Consider the following 25,469-nt stretch of genomic DNA (forward strand, 5'->3'; position numbering starts at 1 on the left):
GGAAATTTGATCTTTGTTCTGCTGGACGCATTCTCTGTTCTTTCCTCTATTCTTTCACACACAGCAGAGCATTAATAGTATCTGACAGAAAAAGGAAATTGCACTATGATGCCTTTTCATAAGCAATATTTTTCTTACCACTAAATGATCACTAGAGAGAAGTTACGCTGCAGTAGTTTGGATTGGTTTGTGAGGATTGCTTTTAATTAAGGAGTGATATGCAGTTTTACAAGGCAGTTATCTAGTTCTTAAGTGTACGAAACACTACCAGACCCCTACAACCAAGGAACTCGACAGAAGAACATTTTTCTTGTGCCTTTTTCATCGTCTACTCTCACATCTCTGTTTTAAAGCATTTTATTACGGACTGGTTTTTTTGCAAACATTTGGATACTCGTACAACTCAGTTCACATAGATAGGGCCACAGAAGCCGGAACAAAACCCGTGCTTGTGATGTTTATAATCTGTTTGTTAGAGGCTTTGGCCTCCTGCTGACAGGGACGTGCTTGGTAGGTACATCTGCTGCATGTGAAAGCCTTATTACGACATTTAAAAGCAAATTCATATGCGCGTATAAATCTTGCATGGGTTCCCATCTCTACCGACGGTTTACCTCTAGGTACGGTAAAGCTGTCTGTTACGCTGGGGCCGGGAGCGCCCCCCCCCCGCGGCCTGTCTCACCGCTCCCCCTCATCCCGCGTGGGAGGGACAGGCGGGTGCGCTTGGGGGCTGCGCGGGGACAGACCCGAGGAAGAGCTCCCTCCCGCCCCACGGCGGACCTCTGCAAGCAGCCGCCGCCGCCCCAGCCGCCGCTCCGGCTGCCCTTTTCGGGCAACGGAACAAACCCGCCGCTGTCGGGAGGTGACTCACCCGCCCGCCCCCGGCCCCGCAGGCCGGCCTGCCCCTAGGTGAGGAGGCCGCCCCCCGCGGCGCCGGGCTCGGGCCGCCGGCGCCCGCAGAGCGGCCGGCAGGCACGCCGTCAGGCACGCACTTACTCACAGCGCTGCTCCCGCGCCCGTGCGGGCACTCACGCAGGAGCCAACCCAACCCAGCCCAGCCGGCCCGACGCGGCCCGCCGGGCCCGGCGGTGCGGCCTGCGCCTGAGGGGCCGCCCCCGCCCCAGCAGACTCCGCCCCTCCCCCCTCACCGCCCCCCTCCCTTCCGCGGATCTTGGGCGGGGCCTCTCGCCGCCGTCGCGTCCACCCCTCCCATTGGTGGCGGGGGGTGCGCGTGACCGAACGGCGCGTGACGTAGGAGGAAGAAGACGCCATTAGGGGGAGCGGGGCCGTCGGTCGTGGGGAACGTTGTGGTTGTTGGCGTCCCTCCCCTCACCCTCGCCCCCGGGGCCTCGGCGGCATCTTCCCCTCTCCTTCCCGTCCCGCGGGTTCCTGTCCCGGTGGGCGGCGGCGCCCTGCGGCCGCGGTGCGGACCGTTGATGTGAGGCGGCGGCCCAGCTCGGCGGCGGGGCGCGGATGGCGGCGGGGACCGGCGCGGCGGCCGGGGGCCGCAGCTTCTCCTTCAAGGTGGTGCTGCTCGGGGAGGGCTGCGTGGGGAAAACCTCCCTGGTGCTGCGCTACTGCGAGAACAAGTTCAACGACAAGCACATCACCACCCTGCAGGTGCGGGCCGCGCCGGGGGGCGGACGGGGAGACCCTGCCCGGAGCTACCGGGCCAGGGTGAGGTGGCGGGGGCGGGGGGAGTCCGCTGCTCTTCTCCCCTTCCCTTGCGCACCTTCCAGGATTGCTGGCCGGTGCCAGCCCGCCCCTGCGTCGCCCTGTGGCGCTGACCGGGGGCGGCCGCCCCTTCCGCCCTGGGGCTGGTGGGGTGTTGCTCCGCAAACCCGCACTAGGTTTTCGGTGCTTGCCGTCTTGTTTACCGCTTAACGGCGGGCGGAATGACCACTACCGCTCTCTAAACGGTGGCTGTCCCTTGCCGAGTTTGCTGGGAGCTAATTTTCTCGTTCTGTTTACGTCTCAGACTTAAGCTTTCAGTACTTAAAAGCCTCCTTTCTATTCTGAATGCTAACTGTTTGTTTTTTCCAGTTATGTATATAAATGTCTTCATTTGAATCTTGGGAAGTATGATTGGAAAGTAATGTTGTTATTGTAATCATTGGTAGTGGATTGATGACTAAGTGGTTCGTATGTGCTGCATTTCTGTTAATTACAGTCTTCCTCATGTTCTCAAATCCTAACACTTGAACTACCTAACTACTACTGTTTAAAGAAAACGGCTTTCACAAAATGGTTTATGAGATCAAGGCTTATGATTTAATAACAAAAGATTCTTAAGGCTTTCTTGCTTGTCACGTTATCTCCCTGAATTTTGGCCTGATTCTCAGTAGTACTGTCTGCTAATTTATAAAGAACTAAAGTGATAAAGAACTAAAGTGATGTGGTTTCTCCTTGGAAGTAATCTTTTTTTATTACCTACTAGCACTGAATGGCTATGGTGCAATAAAACGCTTATATTATACATGGTCTCAGAAAAAATGTTTTAAATTTCATGTTGTGGGTTCTATGTTAAGTCTTTTGGTGTGTCTCTACTTGCTTAACCTTTTTATTTGCAGTTATACCAGTTGCACAGCATCTTTCTTAGCAGTTGTGAGCATGTATATGAAAGTATGGTTTTAGCACTATAATATATACTGCTCTAAATACTTTTTTTTTTGTAAATAAAGAAACAAACCCTGCCACCATGTGGGCCACTAGCGGGTTTTGAATTACTTTTGAGGTTCTGTGAAGTACAGACTAAATAGTAGGTGGTACCAAAGAAGAGCCTTAGGGTAGTTGTGCGCTATTCCTTTACATTTAGGGGAAAATTCTTGTGGGTTGGATATCTCAAGTATTTAATAGTGAAACTTTCCTTTAAAACCAAAGAATCACTAGAGACGCACTAGAAACAATACAGTGAATGTTTCATAAACAGATACTGCTGCTCCATCTTTGCTATAAAGAGCTAAAAAGAACATGTTTTAAGCTTTGTTACTCTATGTTCATACTCTGCTGTTGCATGAATCTATTGGTAGGTTTACTAGGCATGGTGTGGTATTTATGGCAAGCTGGTTGTAGCTCTGATTGCCATAGAGGTAACTGATACTTGCTATGCTGCAGAAATAACTAGTAGCTTGTAGGTCTCAGAGCTGCAGCTGAAGTGTAGAATTGAGCAAACAATCATTTAAAGTGCATCAAAATGATCGTGTATAGCTGAATTCTCACATCCCATGTAAAAGGAGTAGAGCTGAGTAGTTTGTCATGTGATGCAGCTCGGTGGTTTTTTTGTTAATCATGTTCTTTAAATCAGTAGTGGAAAACCTAAAATTAGAAGTAAAAAGTGAGTTGGAATACAGACTTGGGTTACAAATGTCATAAAATAGGCCTTTAAATGGCTCCAAAATATTGACAGGAAAATGTCTCTAGATGCTATGGCTTGAGAGCTTTTGGTTTTGATTGTCTGGAGGGGGGGGATGAGTGCTTGTAGACCAGTGGAAGCACATGCTCACACTTGATACTGAGATTTTGTTTCTCCATGGTGATTAGGTTTCTGGTTGCTACCTGTCTCTTTTAACTGACTGCACTGTGTTTCTCAACTCATTTGCTTTTCTGTTCTGAGTCTCCTTAGCCACATACACATCTTACTGATTGTAAAATACAATGTCAGTTGCTGTTGAATCTTACTGTACATCATGTGCACTTGTGAAGTATCATCTTTATTATTCTTGTTTTCCTACATCTTGCAGTTCTAGAAGAAAGTTTTAGTAAGTTCTTCCACTAGCAAATTAAAACACCCCTTAAAAAATAAGATAAGGAGAAACTAGGATATCTGATTAAGCAATGAAGTGACATTTTTACAAAACATCCTTTTTTTTTTTTTAAGATTAAAGGCTTAATCTGATAAGGCGGCTTTGTTTCATGGCATCAGTTTGAAGTATTGCACCAAATTACTTTTGTTCCAATAAAGCCAAAATTAGATAAATACTTGGCTCCTGGTTCAGCAAAGGAGCCACAGTGATGAATCATATGAAGAGATCACTAGATACTGAGACAAGAGGCTCTCCATCGACAGTAATCTCTGATTTAGAAAAACGAAAGTACTGCATAGTGCTTTATTCCAATATGATTGCAACAGAAAGAGTGGTGAGACTGTAGCCTTCTGGAAACTTTATGTAGTGATGTTGGCTGGTGCTTCCTGTGGTGTGAGCCCAGTGATGGGGGGGAGCGCAGGAAGTCTTCAAATTGGTCAGTGTGAATCTCTTATCTAATGTATAACTACAGTTCCTATCTGAATTCTAACACTTAAATATTATTCTATTGTGAAGTTAATCTGTGTACACCCACGTAGGAGAGTTTTTGTGCTAATAACAGAAGGCTTTTAGTGAAAGGGAGCTGTTTCTCTTCTCTCCATGTGCCCCTTCCCTAAATGCTAGCTAGAGGGAAGTGGTGAACTGGAACTTCCTTTGAGGTCAAGAGGCTGCTGGGATGTGTTGCTGTAGTTATGTTAGCTTCAAGCAATGTGCTTAAGATATTGATGACCTGTAAATTGAAATTAAGGTAGCTACTGATTCACATAAGAAAACATTTATCTAGAATAATGTGAAAAAGCTGATGCAGGAAAGGTAGGATTTCTTGCAAGCAATGAATACAATCCATAACCTGTTGTCAGACCTGGTGGGACAGTTAGAATAGGTTCCCATTGATTGCAGTATTGAGGTCAGTGCTCTTGTCTTGATAAAATAATTCTAAGCTATAAATTGATATCAAGTGAACTGTGCTGAAATTACTTCAATAATAAACCTACTGTCAAACTATTTTTTTTTTTAAATTCGGGTAGATGCTTTTTGTTAGTTAATTACTCAGATAAATACAACTTTTGTGTACTAATCTCTCAAATGTGTGGAGGACTGCAAAATATCCAACCCAAGAGAGCTGTTGATATGGTGCTAATTATACTATATGGATCCTGATTGATTTGCTGAACTTGCATAACCTGGAAAAGCTGTCTTGGCTATCTAAGATAGCTGGGGGGGGGGCGGGGGAAGACAATGCAAGAAGGTTCAGTGCTATATGCAGTGTTCGTATGCCTGGCTTGCCTCTGGTGAAGATGAAGCAGTCAAGGGGCAGGTGACCCACACCTGCTTTTATTTAGTGGCTTTCCAGAAAATCTCTTCCAGCTGGGTCTTCCTTGTGTTCTACTCAGGTGCCTTTATCAGCTCCTAGCAGGACCTGATGGACATGTGAAACTGAGCTCTTAGAAAATCTTTTCTTTCTTTTAATTCTTTCTTCTACAGGCACATAAAGAGAATAAAATTTTAGGTCTTACAATGGCATTATCCTTTGCTTCTGAGTGTGTAGGTATTCTTCAGACCAGTCATGAGATACTAGAGTCAAAATACCAAAATTAGTAGCTTACTTCAAAGAGCTGTTTGAGATTACTTATCTTTGAATTAACTGTGGTCCTATACTTTGGGGTTTTTGAAAGTCCTAGCAAAAATGAATTTTCATAGTAATGAAAATAGTATGGAAAGGACTTACTGATTGTAAGTCGAGTCACAACTGAGACTTAAATCTGTAGTACTCAATTTGGTAAATTCTTGGGGGATTAGAAAAAACGTTGAAGCCTCTTCTATGAGTAATTACCTAATGCTGTCTAGACTGTACTGATTTCAAAGGCTTTGACACTCTTGGCAGCTGACTTTTTTCCTAAACTAGCTCCTAAATGATCTCAAAACAGTAGTTAAGGCTCTTCCTTCCATGTTGGGTTCCCCCCAGATTTCTAAAAGCTGCATAGTCCTGCTGTTCACCTGATTATTTTTTTGCTCTCTAACATCAGAATGAGTGAAGAATAGTAACCTTGCTCTTCCATGAGACAAATGGAACCTGAAGGGCGGGTGTGTGTTAAAAGCTAGATATTAGGTGCTTTGTCTTGGCCTGTTTGTCACTGTGGCTGTAAAATGCACTTTACTGATAGCAAATATGCCAAACTTACCTATACCTATTAATTCAAGAATGGAGCCTGCTAACAGTTTTCTTCAAGTATATGAATATAACGAAGAAGAATGAAGCGTTTAATCTGTAACAGAGTATTGACTGTTTCTTGCAGCATGTTCCCAAAGCCTTTTGCTCATTACTGACCATGACTACTTCAAATACCAGGTTCCAATCTTGTTGTCAGGCAAGCTTTTTAGACAAACTTGCTTGTAATCAGGATATCTGATGTAGGATATTGTCGCTCCTTTTTTGGTTAGGGGCCTAAGACTTTAGGTAGACTAAAACTTAATTAGTACAAATTTATCAAGTTTTAATACAAGTAGTATTAAGCAAGTACAATAGCCCAATGCTAAATACACTTGCCACAGAGCCTCCTGTGATTTCCCCCCCCCCCCCCGGAGATACTAAAAAGCCTTACTTGAATGTATGATTCTTCTAATACTTGAGTATATAGGAAAGGAAATACTCTGCTTTCAGTGCTAAAAGACAGTATTGTTATCAAAAGCTGTAGTGACCTGAAGGACTGGTGATACTTAAGAACTCATCTGTGGGGATAAGCCTACTTTAATATTTGCTCTGTCAGATAGTAAAGATATCTGTGCTATTAATTGGGCCAGTGTCTAAAGCTGTAAGATAACTTTACGGATACTGATTTCTGTGGTTTTTTTTAAATATAAATCTTGTTTCTGTGAAGGATTTATCTACCTTTTGGCAGAAATATGATTCTCAAACACTTATGTGGAATTCATATCACTAAGCAGATTTGATTGTCAGTGTTGTGACAAAAGCAAACAGTGCTCAGAAGAGCTTTTCCTTTGAGATTGACGATAGAATACCAAGTACTGTAGTACAGCAGATCAATAAAATATTGTCAGGTAAGCTTGATTCATTGTGCCTACCCATACCTTCTCTTAATATGGCCCAAGTGTTGGTGAATTAAAACTTCTGAAGTCACCTCTAAGCTTTTGGCTTTTAAACTCTGGTGCAGTAGAACAAATTATGACATGAAGGCCAGACACTGATCAGATAACCCTTAGGGACAGCTAGCTGAAAGCCACAGATTACTTTCTGCAGAATTTTTGATTAAAGAATTAAAGTTTTCCTGATGTTTAAGATTTGCTACTCTGCTGTTAAGCTGTTTGTTACAAGTTGGCTGGAGTGTTAAATACTTCTAACATGCTGTCTGCAACTTTTTCTGAAGTTGACTTATGCCACCTCACTGTAGACTGAAGGGGTAGCATTAATGCTTTAGTTACATTGAATGCAGTGGTCATAATGATTAGTTCTTTGCTATCCGCTCTTGGAAAGTTTGAGTGTTTTTCTTTCCTCTGGTCTGTCTTCTCTCTGTCTGTTCTGTTTATCAGACTTCGTGGAAAGCTTTGGGGGAAGATACAATTTACTTCCGAAAAAAAAAAAAAAGAAAAGCTTCTTGAATCATCTCATCATAGGTCATACAGATGCAGAGATGATGTTAGGGAAGTAGCTGAAGAGCAGGAGCTGCTCTAGCAGCTGAGTGTTGGATGACTTTAACTGTAATACAGGCAGCACTTCAGAGAGGCACTTTCACAGCAGTTTAGGCTGGTGTAGATTGAACTACCACGACCTTCTGCGTGCATACTGGTTGCTTGTGTAGTTAAGCACTGAGCTGGTTCAAGCAGCTGATCTGGCCCATGACACTTTCCACATACACATGACTTTTAGTTATTTCAATGCCTGGTCAGTGCTCATACAAAGAGCTCATACTGAGCTGCTACAGTCCAGCCTAAAATAATCTGGGATGAATGTGTCATAAAATACCACCGAGTACTTGTTCATATCCAAATGCAAGTTGAGGTGAAAGGAAAACTGAGTATAATTTAAGGCAAAAGACAAAAGTTCACCCTTGGCAACGGAATTGTCTGATGTTAACCTGTTACTGCTAGTCTTCAGAATGGGGGAAGCAGCTTCCTAATGTATCAACTCCTTCAGACCCTGTTCTAGCCTATTAAACTTTTATTAAATTACACCCCTTTTTAGCCACTGAATTATACACTTGGTAACAGAGGTGGTGTTTGAAAATGTGGATCATGCAGACTTGGAGAAGAATAGACATACTCTTGAGTTACTGAAATTAGACTAACCTTGCAATATGCTCTGGTCCTGTAAAACGTTTTCAGAAGATAATGTAGTGGTATTCTTAGAGCAGCTTGTATGCTTATTCTGAGGCTTTTCTTATCCTGCCACTTGCTTTTGTGTTGTGTTAGCTGAGAAGAGTACCACTGAGCTTTCAGGAACAGTGTCTGGGGCGCGGGGGAACCAAACATCAAAACCAAACAAAAAAGCTCCAAAAAAGCCCCCAAAAACAGATTGGGAGAGTTCTGGGCTCACTTCAGCAAAAAAAAAGGGAAAATATACAGACAAGGAAACTTGCAGAATACTAGTGTTCTGAGACTTTTAGCGATAAACTCAAACAAAACTTTGTTTTGTTCTAGTAGCCCACTAATAGTGAACTACTTTGCCTATTTCCTGCAGATTAAAAATCCTGTTAGGCTGGTTCCTACCCAAACTTCATGTACTTTCGTGAAATGCTTCAAGTTCAGTGTAGACGTATCAGCATTGTGAATTCAGACTCTTTCCACACAACTCTCTTATCCTTCCCAAATCATTCAAAACTACAGCAAAATGATATAGTAAATGATTGGCTTAAGCCAAATTTATTTAGAATAGACTCCTGGCAAACGGTAGTGAAATGACTAACTGGCTTAGTATTGACTCAGCCTTCTGGCTTAAGAAGTATTTTGATCCAGAAATCTGTCTTTTATTGATTCAGATGTTTTTATTAGTAAATTTAGTCTGAAGTCAAATGAGACATTTGTGTGTAAAACTGAACTCTAATCTGTTTTGCTTTCCAGGCATCTTTTCTTACAAAGAAGCTAAATATTGGTGGGAAAAGAGTAAACCTTGCAATATGGGTATGTTTACTTTCCTATTTTCCCTGCCCTAGCTAAATTGAATATTTTCCTGAAAAATCACTTAGGCTTACTAGAACTCAAATGTTAGGCACTTTTTAATAAAGTAAAATTTCAAAGTATTTGGAAGTTCTTGAAGTATTGTTTGCTTTGTCTTAAATGCTAACGAGTGTATTTTAAATACAGGATACAGCTGGTCAAGAAAGATTTCATGCATTGGGGCCGATCTACTACAGGGATTCTAATGGCGCTATTCTAGTATATGATATAACAGATGAAGACTCTTTTCAAAAGGTACTGGACAGATTTTTACCTCTATGCAAGATGTAAACAGGTTGAAAGATAATCTGTGATACGAGTGTGTAGATGGGAATCTTCTGTTTTCTGCAATAGCAATATATATTACATCTGCAAATTTAGATCATATAATGGAAGAATACGCCGTATTAGTATTCTTTTGAAGGCTGACTTTTTCAGTCTACTGAAGTTCTAGCAGGGTTATTCAAAGAACACCAGAGAATTAGATGTGTGAGTTACCTGTGACAGGCTATAAATGTAAACCAGTACTGTTGTGATAGTAATCAATACTGATCTCTACTGTATAAACCAAATTACTAGAAGATATTAAGTGACATAACCTTTTACAGATCTGAGAACTCTGACATTGCAATACATGATAGTGGAAACATTACTTTCACAGTAATAATAGATATTTGGACTTCAAATCCTCATCAAAACCTGAAATTCGATGACTAATGATTTTACAGCAGTATTAGTTGATCAGTCTGAGCAGGTGAGTTTTTTCAACCCTGTGTCAAATCAGTGCTGTCACTCTACAGGATGTTCCAGCTGAAAACTGGTGACACTCTTTCCTAAGCGAGTTTGTCTCCGATTAGCTTATGGCAAAACCAGTAGGACCTCTGTGTAGAGGAGTAGGAAATTGTGGTTGTATGGGCAAGGCTTGGGTTAGCAGTGATAGAAATAGTGCAAGGGTATAGTTCCACAAATAGCTTAAGTAATTTAAATAGTCTGATGTAGGGCAAGTAAAGCACTTGTGCTAGCAGTTAAACTCTTGTCCCTGATCTGCAGAATTGTGATGACTTGTGAGTACGATTTCAACTTGTGCTGAGCTCTACTTAGTAAAATTCTGTGATATCAAAACACTTAAATTCTTAGGGGGGAAAAAAGAAGGTGGTTAATTTGCAGAAGTTACTGCATAACTACCTCTGTATCAGTATCTAACTATTTTTAGGTTCTTGAAGTGATTTCCTGTCTTCACGACCTAAATTCCCTTAAAATAGCAGTCCCTAAGTCAATGCAGTGATCATACAACTTCAAAGCATGACAACAGAATTGCTAACAGATGCCTGACCATCAGCTGACTCGACACTCTTGTCCCATCTGTTCTCTCAGGAAACAAAACATCTGTTATAATCTAACCTGAGCAACTCGGGTTACCTCTACCTTTAAAGTACCATGTATGATCTGTCAGTAAGTGCCTGTTGATAAAAGATCTCATGCCTGACCTAAAGTGGCCAATGCAGTGAACTTGTTCTTTGGAGTGGGGCTAACATGAGTGTGGTGAGTTATATTTCTGGAGTAATTTAACTGTTTTATCTAAGTCATTTGCTCTTAATTTCAGCTGCAAACTAAAACCTGCTGAACAAGAGCCACGCTTAGCTATCTAAAGAATGTTTTGTCCATCTATGTTGCTCTAAACATGTTTGTTTCAAGTTTAGAGTAAGCAGTTAATGAAGAAAATGGGTCAGTTCTGCAATGCCTAAGCTAGTGGTATATCAAGTGAAAATAAACTTACCTCTGTTCTTTTTGCAGGTAAAAAACTGGGTTAAGGAATTAAGAAAAATGTTGGGAAATGAAATCTGTTTATGTATAGTAGGTAAGTCTTTTAACATGTGATTCTAATGACTGAATCAGAAATATTTCTTTTGATTAATAGCATCTTCCAAACACTGCTTTGACAGCTTGTACATGTGAAGGGAAAAGCTTATGTTAGTTTTATATTTAAAATCCAGTTGGAGCTAGAAGTTTCAGTAGATCACACTGAGGAAAACAAGAGTTAGTTTTGAAAAACAGGCTGTTTAATGATACACCATGTCAGAAGTGCATGGTACAGACACCTGCAGACTGTAGTTTAGCAAAGAGAAACATAAACCTCAAATGTGTATTACTTCTTGCAAGTACTCAAACGTCATGTTTTTACTGTTCTCAGTGGCATAGATTGGATGCTTGTCTGTTTTCATAATCAAGTGCTTGGGGGTGGAATGAGTCTTAAAGCTTGGATATTTCAATGCAAACAATGCAACAGAAATACTGCGTTTAGGTTTAAAATCGGATCTAGTGATTAAAACACTTTCAGGAGGATAGATGTATGGATATTCTACAAAAACTACCTCTGCAGCACAGATAAGCTGCTAATAAATTACAAAAGAAAAGCAGAAGGCTGAATCAGTGGCTTATACAGAGGTCTATCCTGATCTCTCTACAGAAGTAGGACTTCATCTTCATTGCCTGTAAATGCTTGAGTGAAAGGGGATTCTTTAATCCTATCGTTGTGCTCCAAATCTTTAATCATATCGTTGAGACCTGTGTAAGAGTTGGTCTTTATTGGGACAGCTTGTAAGAAAATGATGGGGTACAGTGATTATATGAGTGCTTTGTTTTGGGTAATTTTTGTGTACAAAGACTTGAAAGATTAACTTGTTTCCAACAGGTAACAAAATAGACTTGGAAAAAGAGAGACATGTTTCAGTGCAAGAAGCAGAAACGTAAGTCACACCAATTATAAATAGAAGCAGTCACTGCAGAATTATGCTGGAGTAATAAACTTGTGATGCTGTTAACAACTGACAGGCATAAACCAGCAGTGCCTAGCTAGCTGCTGTGTTAAGTGTTCTGTCACTGTCTGAGTCCCAGAATGTCCTTACTGACCAAAGTGTAACTTGAGAGTTGTACATGATTAAAGTCAACATTTGCAGTTTAAGTGCATTTCTAGACATGAAACTTTATTTCATCTAGTGTTTTTCATCAATCACGGCGGTTTTAACCACATAATTCTATTTTTATATGAAATCGGCATGTGTAGATTAACTCTGAACTCGGAATAAAACGTCATGTGATCATCATCTTGCTTCATGTGAAGTGATTTAGAAAGATTGAGTCCTTTAGTACAATGAAGTTCTGTATCTGCATTCCTACAGGTATGCTGAATCTGTTGGAGCAAAACATTATCATACTTCAGCTAAACAGAACAAAGGAATTGAAGAACTGTTTCTTGACCTTTGTAAAAGTAGGTATTATCTAGTTTGTTGGTAAAGAGCTCATTCACAAAATGCTCAAGGCTTCAGAACGCTTAAAAGCGTATAGAAAAGCCTTAATCTAAACTGTTACTAAGAACTGACTTCATCTGAGTCTACTTCAAGTCACTTGTGTACTGTAACAGCTATGGAAGCTTGATGTATGGATGCTTACAATATTGCAAAATCATGCTGTACTCCAAAAATGTCTTTCTGTCATTTGTTGGAGCACTGACTGCTGTTTCACTCAGTATGCGTAGATAGTAACCTCAGATCAAACTTCATGTGACTGGTTTCACTATTGCCTGCTTCAAACCCTCTGTTTCAACCTCTTTCAAAATTCTTCTCAAATGATATCAATTACAAATCATAAACTCGAAGTTGTAATGATGCAAATTTACAGAGCGGTCTAAGCAAATGGTAAAGGTCACAGAATGTAGGATGAAAATGTTGCAATGCAGGGAAGTTGTCCTACTCATTGTGTTCTTATGATACAGGAATTTAAGCAAAACTTCACCTGCATGTCTGAAGAGTAGGGTGGGGTTTTCTTCAGGGGCTGGGGTGGTATATGTGTGGTATGTGGGGTTTCTTGTTTGTGATCTTTTTTTAACAGAATGTTCTTGATATGGGTGGGTAAATCCAGCTTTTAAACCCCAGAACATCTGAGGTCTCCCTTAGTCAACAGGAGCTGCTGGATGTTTGGTGCTTCAGGAAGATTTAAGTATGTTCTTGCGGCTATGCCATGTGATACCTGAGTACTTACTTTGCATAATAAATAGGAGAACCAGTCTTGCTGAACTTTGTGCATGTAACTCAAATAGATTAAGATCTCAGTCTTGTGTAAAAATGCAGTGGAATATAATCTAATACATCTCTTCCTTTACAGGAATGATAGAAACTGCTCAAGTGGATGAAAGAGCACGAGGCAATGGTTCCAGTCAGTCAGGAATAGCAAGGCGAGGTGTACAGATCATTGATGATGAGCCACAAGTACAGAGCAGTGGAGGGTGCTGTTCTTCTGGATAATTATAAAACTGTGCATCACTGCCCTCTCAATATGAAGACTGCCATATTCCAAGTCACGCATTCTTTACCAATGGAGTAATAGAATTAACAGTATTTAAAAATAATCACATGTAACACTGCAGAGACCTTAAGTGCTAAACTAGTGGCGTCTGTGACCAGAGAATTGGCATTTTCTACAGTGGTTAACAAAGCAATTACCAATGGCCTTTTTACATATTTTTCTTTAATGAGGAATAATATGCATGTAGAAAAGACCTACTTAAAGGCTTCATTTATATTCTTTTAAATCAGATCATTATTTAATAACTTATATACATTGTTGTTGGAATGGTATACGTTTTTGCAGCTCTTTGTATTTTGTGGTAGATTGAATTGTATCACTTCTAAAATGCAAATTGATTTTTTTTTAAAATTAGCAGATATCTGAAGTAATATTTTTGCAGGGCCTCCACAAGCCTATAACTGTCAACTACTTTGATATATTCTGTTCATCCTGTATGTCAAGCTGGTAAAATACATTGTAAATTACATATTAAATATTTTATCTGCTTTTGCAATTGCAGGTGCAGAAATATGTACTTCAGTCTTGTCAGTGATTGTGAAGTGAATAAGTCAGTGAAAGATGCAAGCTTTTCATGTGTACTGTTGAATTGCTCATTCTCTTCCCCCTACCTGAAAACAGCTTTTTTTGGTACATTCATAGCTACAGCTTTTTTTTTAAGCCTTTTCTGGCAAGCAGCAGTATTTAGAGTATCCCCTTAGTGGGAAGAGAATGCTTCCTTAGGCTGCTGTTTAACATTGAGGTGTTTGACTCCCAGCTAAAACAGTTGGTGCATGCATATATCTTGCCTCTGCAGTTACTTTGGCCTCTCAGAATATCCCCAGAAAGTCAAAGGAACTTTAGCCCTCATCTATCTGGTAGCCAGTAAACCAGATGCATGGGGAACTCTTAAGCTGCATTAATACACTTGTGTCCCAAGACAGCATTATAGACTATTAATGACCATAATTTTTTTTCCCCCTGTATTGCAGGGCTTGAGTGAACAAATGAATTGGCATTAACTAGAACTGCTTCTGATTTGGAGTGATTAAGTAGATGATATGAAACTTGCCAGATGTAATTGTAACTTTGGGGGTACTAGACAGAACTGAACTTACTCCTGACTTGCTCTTTCTCTTGTAAAGCGTTTTGAAGCCCACTTAAGTTTTGGGAGGAGGGTTTTCAGAAAAAGTGTATAAACTACTATCACAAAGGAACACAAATGGTGGTAGCTGAAACTTCAAAATGTTTTGTGCTCTGACTTTTTTTACTTAAGTTGTCATGCTTGGAAAAAAACAGTAAAGGTGGTGTCTATGACAAAATAGAATATTTCTTGGCCTTCCTTTTTCTGAAGGGTAGAATTAGTATTGCATATGAATGCATTGAATGGTGTGGGTATGTTCCAATGCACAAAAGGAGTAGTAGTAACTAACCAGTCTGATGTGTAAGAGAAGTGTGCTGTCTTAGTCTGATTTTTCTCTGAAATAATAGATGGTTTTGATACAGGCTGGTCCTGGTGCACTTTCTCCCTTTCTGCCTAAACTGTGGTGTAGATACTTTTTCTTATGCTACCATTGCTGTGCTCTTCTGGCATGATTGTATGCATGATGGACAAAGGTGATCTGTTCATGCTAGTGAAGATAGTTTCTTGACTGCACAGAGCTTTGGTGTGAATCTAAAATTCATGATTATATCTGTGTATATGTAGCAACGCCATTAAGTTAACTTTTTCATATTGTACCTAACTTAACAGTGAGCTTTGCCAAAGTTGAAAAGGTCAGTTTGATCTAGACCCAGTACCTTCAAATCCATACAGTTAGATGAAAGTCAGTCTTGTAAGTGATACAATATTGACATGAGGAGTGAAACTGGCAAGACTATCTTCAAGACTGGAATCTCCTCATAATAGGAGTTCCAGATTTTTTGATTCAAATTTTATTTTTTTTGCAGAGATGGAAACCTAAACAAACAACCCAACCTCAACTAGACTTGATAAGCATGAGGGCTTACCTACACCAGAGCATATGTGCTGTCTCCAGAGCAGAGCTTTCTTCACTTCATTGAAGTGGACAGATGCAGTTCTGGTCTGGAAACTAGTACTAAGTTGTTTGCCCAAGAGAATGTTATGTTTGACTACTTTGGAGTAGAAGCAGTGCATAGAATATATCTTTCTGCCTGCAGCTGAAGAGTTTTTCCTTAGTGTGTTCTGTGATAAGGGCATTCTGTGTGACTTCTGTCAGTTACAAAACTAACAAAGCCATGTTGATACTAACTCTTAAGTCTCTAACCAATCTAAAACTATTACTACTGAAAACTTAGGTGGGGGTAAGGAAGCTTACAACTTTGTGTGATTAAAAAGGTTCTGGTTGCTATTAGCAAAGTATTTTTAAAAATAAATTCTCAAAGTTACTTTTCTTACTTAAGCTAGAGCATGAAAAATACTCTCTGGAAACCTTCCTGTCTAAGCTGCAGTTTGGTTGGACTTTATTCATGGAACTTAAAAGCTGTGCTTATTGGGGTATCATTATATTACCTTACAAAAGAAGTATAGCTTCATGAAGTCAGGGAAGTTGGTTTCCAAGACACAAGTAAAAACATTATGGATTGTTTAGACTGATTAACATAAGACTTCAGCTATTCATTGTTAGCAGACAAAATACAACAGTTCCAGGAAAAAAGCATCTTTATTGAAGGTATCTAGAGTATTCTTTGCATTAAATATATAGGAAAGCACAGATAGCTTGGTTTTCTATATTTGAGCAGGCTCTTGCTTAAGTAACTTGGTATTACTACTGTGTGGCTTGGTTTTCAAGAGTCTTGCATTTGCTGGAATCTACCTAGATTGCCTGGTTTGTATGTCTTAAGGAAAACTGTTTTCTTGTTGCTAACTTCTGTTGCTGAAAACAAGCAAGCTATTTTTCATTCTTCTGAGAAGAGTGCAAGAGAACAACTACGTCTGTCTTCAGAAAGTACTTCTATTGTGGGATAGCTAGAACCAGCCAGACACCTGCTACAGCATGTAAGTCAACATTGAGCACGCTTCCTCAGAGTAAATCTTGACAAAGATTACTCATATACTGTAATAAAAAAAGTCTTACTACAAATACCTTTCTCAAACAACTTTAAGTACTTGCTCACGTCTTGATGCTGCTGCTATGAATACTTGAGCTACCTATGAAACTTTATCACTTGCTGAAATGAAATCCAACAAACCAAGGTCCAAACACTTTAATGCAGCAGTATGTATCTCTACTAGGAGTTATTTATGGACACTGTCTTACTGCACTTAGACTATCGTTCAGAAGTTTAAAAAAAAACAGATAGACTGGTTCAGACAAGGACACACTAATAAATTCAGATGTGTAGTACTTAAAGATGAGTGTAACTAGCTGTAAAGATTGGGGGCGATGACTTCATCTGGTTTGCAGGGATCTCGCATATGATTCCAAGATGGGGACATCCAATGTCCAGATGAACTGTATTAGCTGGTCTCTTGAAGCAGTCAAGTAATTGAGTGTGGCAATGCTGGATGCTGTCAGAAAAAAAACAGTTTAAAGAAGGGAAGAGGGTGGGAGTCCTGCTTGAGGACAAATGAAAGTCAGGAATCTCCACAAGCTGAAAGCAGTTCAGTAGTATGAATAATAGAGTATGGGAATAAGAGTTGGAGCCAGCCACCTTTCTGTTATTTTTCTGCTGTTTGTGGAAGGAAAAGGAGAAGTAGAAAGAAAAAGGCAAGTAGGAAAAACTGAAGGTGCTTGTAGAACTGAAGGTGCTGGTAGTGGGCTGCTGAGTGAGGTGCTGAGTTAACCATTTCTTGGTGGAGTTGCTAGCATGTCTTCTCAGCAATGGTAGTTGCCTAATTCAAGACTTATTCTAAGATTACTTCCTATGTTGTTTTTCCTTCTGTGAGATACCATTTTTTGCTTCACTAAAGAGAATACAACTAACTTTGAACAGGCTTTCAGACACAATGATAACCTACTTAAAACTTGATTAGAATATGCTAATTTACGGGCTATTATTAACTGACTTTGTTAATCTTAGTTTGCATCAAAGCTTAGGATTTCTTTTCCTGCCAAGTCAGGAAATACATCTTGCAGTGAGGATACACTGTAACTGTGTCAAGGAGTTGCAGATGAAGACCAAGATCCTTGGCACTAGTTGCTGCACAAGATCAACAAAAGCAGCCCCAAAACTAGCTCTCTTTTAACTGTGCTGGGCACTGCTGCTCATACTACTCTCTGGGGGATTCTGCTCAACACCAGGATTTTTCCTCCATTTAGGATAAACGTGTGCATCTCAGTGATATAGCTGTCTAGTGAATTAAGGCTTTTTCTATCAAATAATAACAATGTATACTCTTCCCTCCTGCATTTTTGGAGCTGTCATTGGCCACTGTATTGAGCAGAATGAGATGAAGAAATGGTTTTGAGAGTTGTGGGGAACCTGGAATGCTTCTTGTCTTGAGATGGCTTGAAAAGTGAGAATCTATGAAACTGTCACCATTATGACAAAGGTATTATTCTGTCCAAGATAACTGAAACTGTTTTGGCTTAGAGAAAGTTGTAATCTGATTAAAATGATGAATTGCTTTACTTCCAAAATGAAAATTTAATTCAAGCTGATCTCTTTTGATTCTTAATTTTTTTTCCAAGACTTAAGTTTACCAAACTTGGCCAAAACATTGATTGGCATGTTCTACAGCCCTAAAATAATGTCTATGACTAGGGAGGGAGCTGTGTACTTATTGATATTTCACTGGATGGTTTGGAGATTTGATTGTATTTATGCAATACCAGGATGTTGAAAGACAGACTGCAAAAATAATTGTTTCCATCTATTTCCACTGCCTTGCCCACTCAGGCAAGCAGCATGACCTGATGCAGCTGCAGAGCGAATGTGAAAAGAGGGCTTCTCTTCCTGCTTGTTGGCTGCACTGATCCTTGCTGTTAATGAATTACTACTACAGGAAACTTTCTGTGCTGGAGATCCCCCTGTTCAAGAAAGGAAACACACGTTCTCTGCTTGCTTCTCTAGCTCTTCTAGACAGTGATAGGTACTACAGCAGCAATACCCGGTTCCTCTCAGTTTGAGAACAGTTTTTTCTCAAGAGGAACTTTTCTTATTTCTTGAAGCCTTTTTTTCAGTGTATCTAGTCTCACTGATCTCTCGGAAGGGGTTTTAATACTTCATTGTAGGTCACCCAGAAGCAATGCAATTTGAAAGTATGACCGCAAAGGATAATGAGTAGCAGTATGCAACAATCTTCCCCAGCAATTGGTCATACTCTGCCTCCAAACCAGTGAAGAGAGAATATTGGAAGCTTAATGGTGAGTCCTTGCTACCTCTGGTACCTGACTCCTGATTCTTGGATGTTGGAAGTGAGTTAGAAGAAATCCAAATCGAGATGATTGGAGCGAGCAAGGACTACTTTCTCATCTGTTGCCAAGTAGTTGATACCCTGTGACAGATCCAAACTCACGTAACAGATCCCTTTTGAGCTGTTAAAACTGTTAAATTGCAGAGCCTTCAAGTTAACCATCACTCCATTCTGAAAGGTCAACAAATTTGGGGCTCTCAGTGGAAGAGAACAAGTAGTTTCTCTTTTTTGGAAGAGGAAACTTAAACTGCCTAATCAGGCTTTTCTTAGTGGAAAGAGAGGAGGAAAGCACTTGATACCTGAAGATTTTGCTGTCAGTGCTCTTTGATCATACAGTCATTATAATGATTGTCTTACTAGATTTTTCTCATCAGATAAGATCATCAATCAAATAGAATACTTTTCTTTGAAGCCAGAGAAAATGTTAGCAGGGCAAAAGCCAATACTAAAAAGGACACAGCATTTTTAATATCGAGTAACTTGACATTGTCAAATGCTTTAGGAATATTCTATTTGGCATTTGTGGATAAAAGACATTTCGAAAGAAATACTAAAAAATAGTATCTAGCAGAGGCTTCACAAACCTTAACTTTCCCAGTGCATTGCTGCAGCTGGAGTTCTTAAATATGTCTTAGAGTATTTTATATATCACTGCCTTTACATGAAGATAGTTCTGTGATAAATTAATTCCAAATGATCAATCAACTAGGGAAACAAGAACTTCTTTAGCATGACTTGCTATTCTATCAATGCCTAATATTAAAAGTGAAAATGCATGTAAGTGGAAATGGATCAATAGAAAGGAGAAAAATGTGTACTGAAAATCAATACAAGAAAACAGAGCTGGAAATTCTTGTTACTGTCATATCGGAAAATTGTTACCGCTTTCATTTTAGTATGTCACAGAATTTGAAATTTGATGAACAGTCTGTAATAACGGGGCCCTGAAAATTACTGGAGGTTGGGGGTAGTAGCCTGGCTTACAAAGATTTGGTAAAAACTGAGACGACAGGGTTTTTGTTACAAATGCAATAACAAATTTCTGAACCCATCTGAGTATGATGTGATGAAAGATGGCTTTAAGATGCTAAACCAGGCTCAGCGAGGTTGCTCTGCATTATGCTAGCATATACCCCAGAGACTGTAGTGTGAGCAGGCATCCATCAAAATGCAGCTTTGATTCTTAAAACTGGTCTTTGGCAGCCCAAAACAGTTTGTGAGGAAGAAGCAGTTGCTGTTGAACCACATTTGCCAGTTTAATGATAGCGCCAGGCATGCTGCCTGTATGCAAATGGAGCAGCAAAAACAAGTTAAACATGGAACCAAGGCTCAAGACTGGGAATTTTCCACCAGTTAATGTGTTTGTATCCCCTGATGCCCTACTGCCACAATGAATGTTTGTGCACGCTTCCCTAGTGAAAACTGCTGTTTAGCTGATGCTGTGGATTTGAACTGGATGGACATTGTGAGTGAAAACAGCAAGCAACAGGAAAAGCAGGGCAAGATCAGGGGAGTTTGCACAGTTCCTGCTTTGGCTGTTCTTAGCCCTTTCACTTGCACTTTTTAAAAGTCAGTAGCTATTTCCTGCTATCTTTATGTCAGGAAGTGTATCTTCTATTTGGTGAGATTTTTTGGGTCAAGAAACTAAAATCTTAAGAGCTTTTTAGAGTAAATGTAGTTCCTTCACAGATTTAGATTTCCAAAGACTGTCAGCATCTCATTAAAGGGGCTGTATTAAATGGTGAAGAGCAAGTGTGCTGCCTGTCATTACACCCTGCAATCGGAGTCCTACGGTGAATGTTTCAAATAGCAAGAGGCAGCAGAGTATCCAATGCACCTCTGATTGCCGGTCTGCTCTCCCATTGTTTTGTGACATAGAGTAATTGCAAAGCAATCCTCAACCATAAGATGTGCCCATACTGGTTAGAGAAGTTCGTTTGAGGCTTAAAATGACAGTAAATTGTACTTTGATTGGAGCATTCAAGAAATCGTGGCCATCCTTTCAGTATGTGAATACTGCGGTGTTTGGCACCATGGGACACTGATTCTTTTTCAGGGACTTGGGGATTTCAGCTTGGGAAATGGAGCGATCTCTGAAGTGGATTATGATGGCAAGTTAAGAGAAGGAAGGAAGTATTGTTTTAGTAGCACAGGCCCATCCTTAGCATTGCTTTTTGAACGGCTGGGGTGAAATACAGCATTGACTACCCCCACTCTAAAACAATTGTTCTGTTAGTTTCCTGCTCTTTCCAGGAAATGTTGCCTCTTGGTGGTGTTGTAATGCGTATGTACAAGCAATGGGGTTACTACTATTTGTCTTTGTTTTCTGCATTCCTAGCTCTGGCAATACTAGTCCATGCCAATCGACAAACAACAGATCAGTTTCTGTTTAGTCATCACTCTCGGATAGCTTCCAGTTAGTCTCTGTGGAGGCTGATGCAATCATGAATCTCTCCTTGCATGACAAATGCAGAGCATTTCATGTTTGTATCTGCTCTGCTTCTCTTTTTTTTAAATATAAAAGTTTCTTGTCCCACTGAGATAACAAAGCTATTGTAAATTTGTGATCAGTTGTACCAACTGTAGTGTTTTCTTTTGACAAATCCTGTATGTTTCGGGTTGTTTCATATTCTGGAATTCTAGTAATACTTGATATGCATAGATAAAAAAATCAGGTTCCCAAACAAGAACTCGCAGCTGTGGTTATGGATATACAAAATGTGACATAGTGCAAATACTTGAAGAAAGATCCTCATGCAGTGTACTGCCTTCATGTCTTGTTACATCTCCATGCATTCATGCTCTAAATACAAATAAATGCTGGTGGGAAAAGGTATTTCCTTCCTTTTAATTTCAGTCTATGTCTACTTAATTTCTTTGTCTCTATCCTTGCCTAACCTTGTGGCAGAAGGCAGCCAAGCATGGAACATTACTACACCTGCATGCTCTAGTTGTGCAGGCTAGGTTTTCTTATGTTTTCTTAGAGGAACAGGTTAGAAAGGCTATCATATCTTCATTTCTCAGTTTCTACATTGAGGTAGGGACAATTAGTGGGTAAAGATCCTAATTGGTCCCAGAGGCTACATTTTCACTGGCAAATAAATAAGGCCGGGGTGCATAAGGAGTTCTGGCCTTGAGACCAAATGGCACAGTACAGCTTTCGTCCAGCTGGCTAAGTCCTCTTCTGTGCTTTAAATCATATTTACATGCTGCCTGCTTGGAGTGGCTGTGCTGTTCCCCATGCTGTGTCTAGGTATTAGTCTGTAAGAATCCTAAATGGTATGGGCCATAGTTATAAAAAGAGCATGCTAATGATTAAACAGCAAGGCTGACTGTTGGTTGACTTGAATGGATGTAGCCAGAGCCTAATCTTTCTCCTGCTCTCCTAATTGTGGAGTAGGATGGGAGGAATCTTTTTTTACCTTTTCCTCTTGTATGTGGAAAACAAGAGCATGTGACAGCTAAATCCTGGGATATCTCCTTTATTGTCTATAATATAATTTGCGCTGAGGACTAGTACCTCTTAGAATATGAGGAACTCAAGAGAAGCCTGGTCTGCAGCTTCCTCCTGGGTGTTCTGCTGCACCCACAGTGCAGGACATCACCCCATTTACTGTCTGCTTGTGATCTATGACAAACTGGAGTAGCCTGGAAAAATTGTGGGTTGCATCTGTCAAAGCAAGGCTAGGAATATATCCATTTCCCGTGAGCTGAAAAAAAGGTCAAAGGGAAAGATATTTTTGGCACTGTTTATCTTTGTTTCTCTGCTGTGGGCTTCTTGTTTGTACAAATTAAGCCTGTGATGGAGGGACTTGACAGAATCCTCACTTGTCTTGTGCGGGCCAGGTTTTCATGTGGTTGAGCATGTGGGCAGCTGACACTTCTGAATACAGGAATGGATCTTGGAACTCTGCTGAAATAGCTGCGTGAACAACAACAGTAGCAGCTGCTGCAGCTCTTGGCATAGCAATAATGGCTATGCTTGCAGCTGTGACAGCAACAGAAACCACAGGAAAGCCAGGAACACGCTCTGGCTGTGCACTCAGTGCTGGCTGGGGTGCTGTGACTACCTTTATGTGGCAGAAGTTTCCTTATTAGAGCAGATGGCTATTTAAAATCCAACAAAGAGTGAGCCACCAAGCTGAAGATACCCTCCTCCTTAGATTCCCATCTGTGTAGTGTGTGGAGGGTTGGACTTTAGCATAGAGCTACAGTCTGCCCCATTGTGTTTTCTTAACAGACTTATGGAGAAGGGAGAGGAACCTGGCATTGTACATCATTCAGGTTTGTAAACCGAAATAACGTAATGCACCGTTACAGGCTGGGGACCAACTAGCTGGAAAGCAGCTTTGCAGAGAAGGATCTGAGTGTCGTTATGCACAACAAGTTGGCTATGAGCCAGCAAAGGTGGCTAATGGCATCCTGGGCTGCATCAGGAACAGCATTGCCAGCAGGCTGAGGGAGGTGATCCTTCCCCTTCCAGGGACTTCTGGAGTGCTGGGTCTAGTGCTGGGCTCCCCAGTACAACAGAGACATGGACATCCTGGAGCATAGGCCTGTGAAGGGCTATCAAAGATGATTAGGAGACTGGACCATCTGTCATATGAAGAGAGGCTGACAGAGCTGGGACTGTTCAGTCTCAAGAAGGCTCAAAGGATCTCGTCCACCTTTAAAAATACTTCATGAGAAGGAGTAAAGAAGGTGGAGCTGGACTCTCTCAGTGGTATCCAGTGAAAGGACAAGATGAAATGGACACATTGAAATACAAGAAATTCCATTTAAGCCTAAGGAAAATCTTTTTCACTCTAAGGGTGGCCAAACACTGGAACAGCTTGTCCCAGAAGGTTGTGGTGTCTCTATCCTTGGAAATACTCAAAACCTAACTGGACAAGGCCCTGAACAATCTGATCTGTTCTGCTCTGCAATCTGACTTGCAATCTGCTCTGGGCAGGAGGGTTGGACTAGATGACCTCTAAAGGTCCCTGCCAACCTCAACCTTTCTGTGATCCTGTGATATCACAATCTGATAGCAAAGAGTCATAGAATCATTACGGTTGGAAAAGACCTCTAAGATCATCCAGTCCAACCGTCAACCCAACACCACCATACCCACTAAACCATGTCCCTAAGTGCCACATCTGCATCTTTTAAATACTTCCAGGGATGGTGACTCGACCATTTCCCTGGGCAGCCTGTTCCAGTGCTTGACCACTCTTTCAGTAAAGACATTTTTCCTGATGTCCAGTCTAAACCTCCCTTGGTGCAACTTGAGGACATTTCCTCTTGTCCTATCGCTAGTTACTTGGGAGAAGAGACCAACATCCAGCTTGCTACAACTTCCGTTCGCGTAGTTGTAGAGTCATTTTGCTCTCCATCTTGAATAATGATATGTTCATTGTTATGCAATGATAGTTTGCAAAAGAAGAAGGGAGAAGGGCCCAAGAGGGATGTCTGGTAGACTGGGCAACTAGCTAGAAAGTGGTCATATATCTCATGGAGTAAGTTGTTCTGTGGGACTGAGAGCTCTCGGAAATACTCCTGCCTTCTTGACAGTGAGGCAAGCAGTGACTGGGACACCGAGAGCTGCGTGGTAGGACAGGAGACCCAGGAAGAGTCCTGTGGGATCTGTCGATCATTCACCAAAGAAATTTAGAGCAGAAACTCCTTTCCTATGTCTGGTGGAAAGAGAACGGAGCTGCATTGAACACATCTCCCTCAAAGGAAAGTAAAGTCTCAATGCTAAGCCTGAGAAGTCTCAAGCTTAACTTTAAGGCACCTCTGAGAGAAGACTTCTCTGAGAAACAAAAAGAACAAGCCTGGTGGTTGTGCGAGAACTATCACTTAGTGAGGATTAATTTCAAACTCGGGGGTGCAATTCAGTGGGACAGATACCAAGCTGTGTTTGGGAGTAATGGATGATTCCCAAGGACTGGAGTGATCCTAAGGCCAGATAAGAAACAAATGTATTGAATTTTAGTGCTTTAAATAGATGACAAGTTGAAGATTAGTCCCTTGCCCTGTATGAATGGCACTCTTCCAATGACTTTACACACATACCCTGGTACCATATAGTCCAGTAATGTTTTCCAACAAAATTTTATTAACTTTGGAAATATAAGCATTAATTGATGTCCAGCAGTAATACAAATGGGATTTATCTTTTAATTCTTTACTTAGTTGGCAGTTCCTTCAGGTAACACTGTGCTGCTCCCTGTTCTGGTTGCACAACAGGAGTGAAAGCTTTTCATTTTGGGCTTGTTTCACAGCCTTCGAAGGCTATCTTTTCCTCTGTTATGGTGCTTCTTGGGAAACTCCTGAGAATCAAGGATTTAAAATATCTTTAAATAAAGATAAATACGTTATGTTTCTAACCATTCTTCCATTGGCATACAATGTTTCTCTGTAAAGCTGTTTTTCAGAATTACTTATATGTTGCATTTGCCATATACCTGTATATTTGCAAAATGATGGCCCCATCTTTATGTACATTTTAAAGTCTATATTTGAAGACTAAAGGAGCTGCTTTTCTTCATTCTAATCTCTTCCTTTTGAACTGCACGTTGAGTAGGGCTGGGCACAATTCTAGATCCAAAGATCAAGAATGTTTTAAAGATAAGGTTTTAGTCAGGTCATTGTTTTTCCATGTTTTTTGCTCAAGGCTTATCCAGAACTCCATGATGCTTCTATAAGCACTCGGGCTCCATGGAGCTTCAGGGATGTTCAAGTAATTGCTGGTCAATGATTATTTAAAATTGTACCTTTCTTATACCTCT

The 25,469-nt window shown here is 40.6% G+C and overlaps 1 protein-coding gene across 2 annotated transcripts; it reads left to right on the forward strand.

Moving 5' to 3' along the window:
* The first annotated feature begins 1,232 nt into the window (after nt 1-1,232).
* Nucleotides 1,233-21,552, forward strand: RAB21 (RAB21, member RAS oncogene family). 2 transcript variants are annotated; one of them, XR_012673589.1, is made up of 8 exons: nt 1,233-1,620; nt 8,880-8,939; nt 9,123-9,230; nt 10,770-10,833; nt 11,668-11,722; nt 12,155-12,243; nt 13,137-17,832; nt 18,180-21,552. XR_012673589.1 is itself a non-coding variant. In XM_075149968.1 (7 exons), exons 1-7 carry the CDS (start codon nt 1,474-1,476, stop codon nt 13,274-13,276), a joined length of 663 nt encoding a protein of 220 aa, XP_075006069.1. In that variant the 5' UTR covers nt 1,233-1,473; the 3' UTR covers nt 13,277-21,552. The 2 variants fall into 2 exon arrangements, 1 of the variants encoding a protein (XP_075006069.1); XM_075149968.1 differs by having other exon boundaries at nt 13,137-21,552.
* The last annotated feature ends 3,917 nt before the right edge of the window (nt 21,553-25,469 follow it).

Source organism: Calonectris borealis, chromosome 1 (assembly GCF_964195595.1).
Source record: "Calonectris borealis chromosome 1, bCalBor7.hap1.2, whole genome shotgun sequence".
Classification (NCBI taxonomy): domain Eukaryota; kingdom Metazoa; phylum Chordata; class Aves; order Procellariiformes; family Procellariidae; genus Calonectris; species Calonectris borealis.

Coding starts and splice junctions, on each gene's coding strand:
- RAB21 (XM_075149968.1), top strand. CDS start 1,474: ATGGCGGCGGGGACCGGCGCGGCGGCCGGGGGCCGCAGCTTCTCCTTC. Junction 9,231..10,769: donor ATGAAGACTCTTTTCAAAAG/GTACTGGACAGA, acceptor TTCTTTTTGCAG/GTAAAAAACTGGGTTAAGGA. Junction 11,723..12,154: donor TCAGTGCAAGAAGCAGAAAC/GTAAGTCACACC, acceptor GCATTCCTACAG/GTATGCTGAATCTGTTGGAG.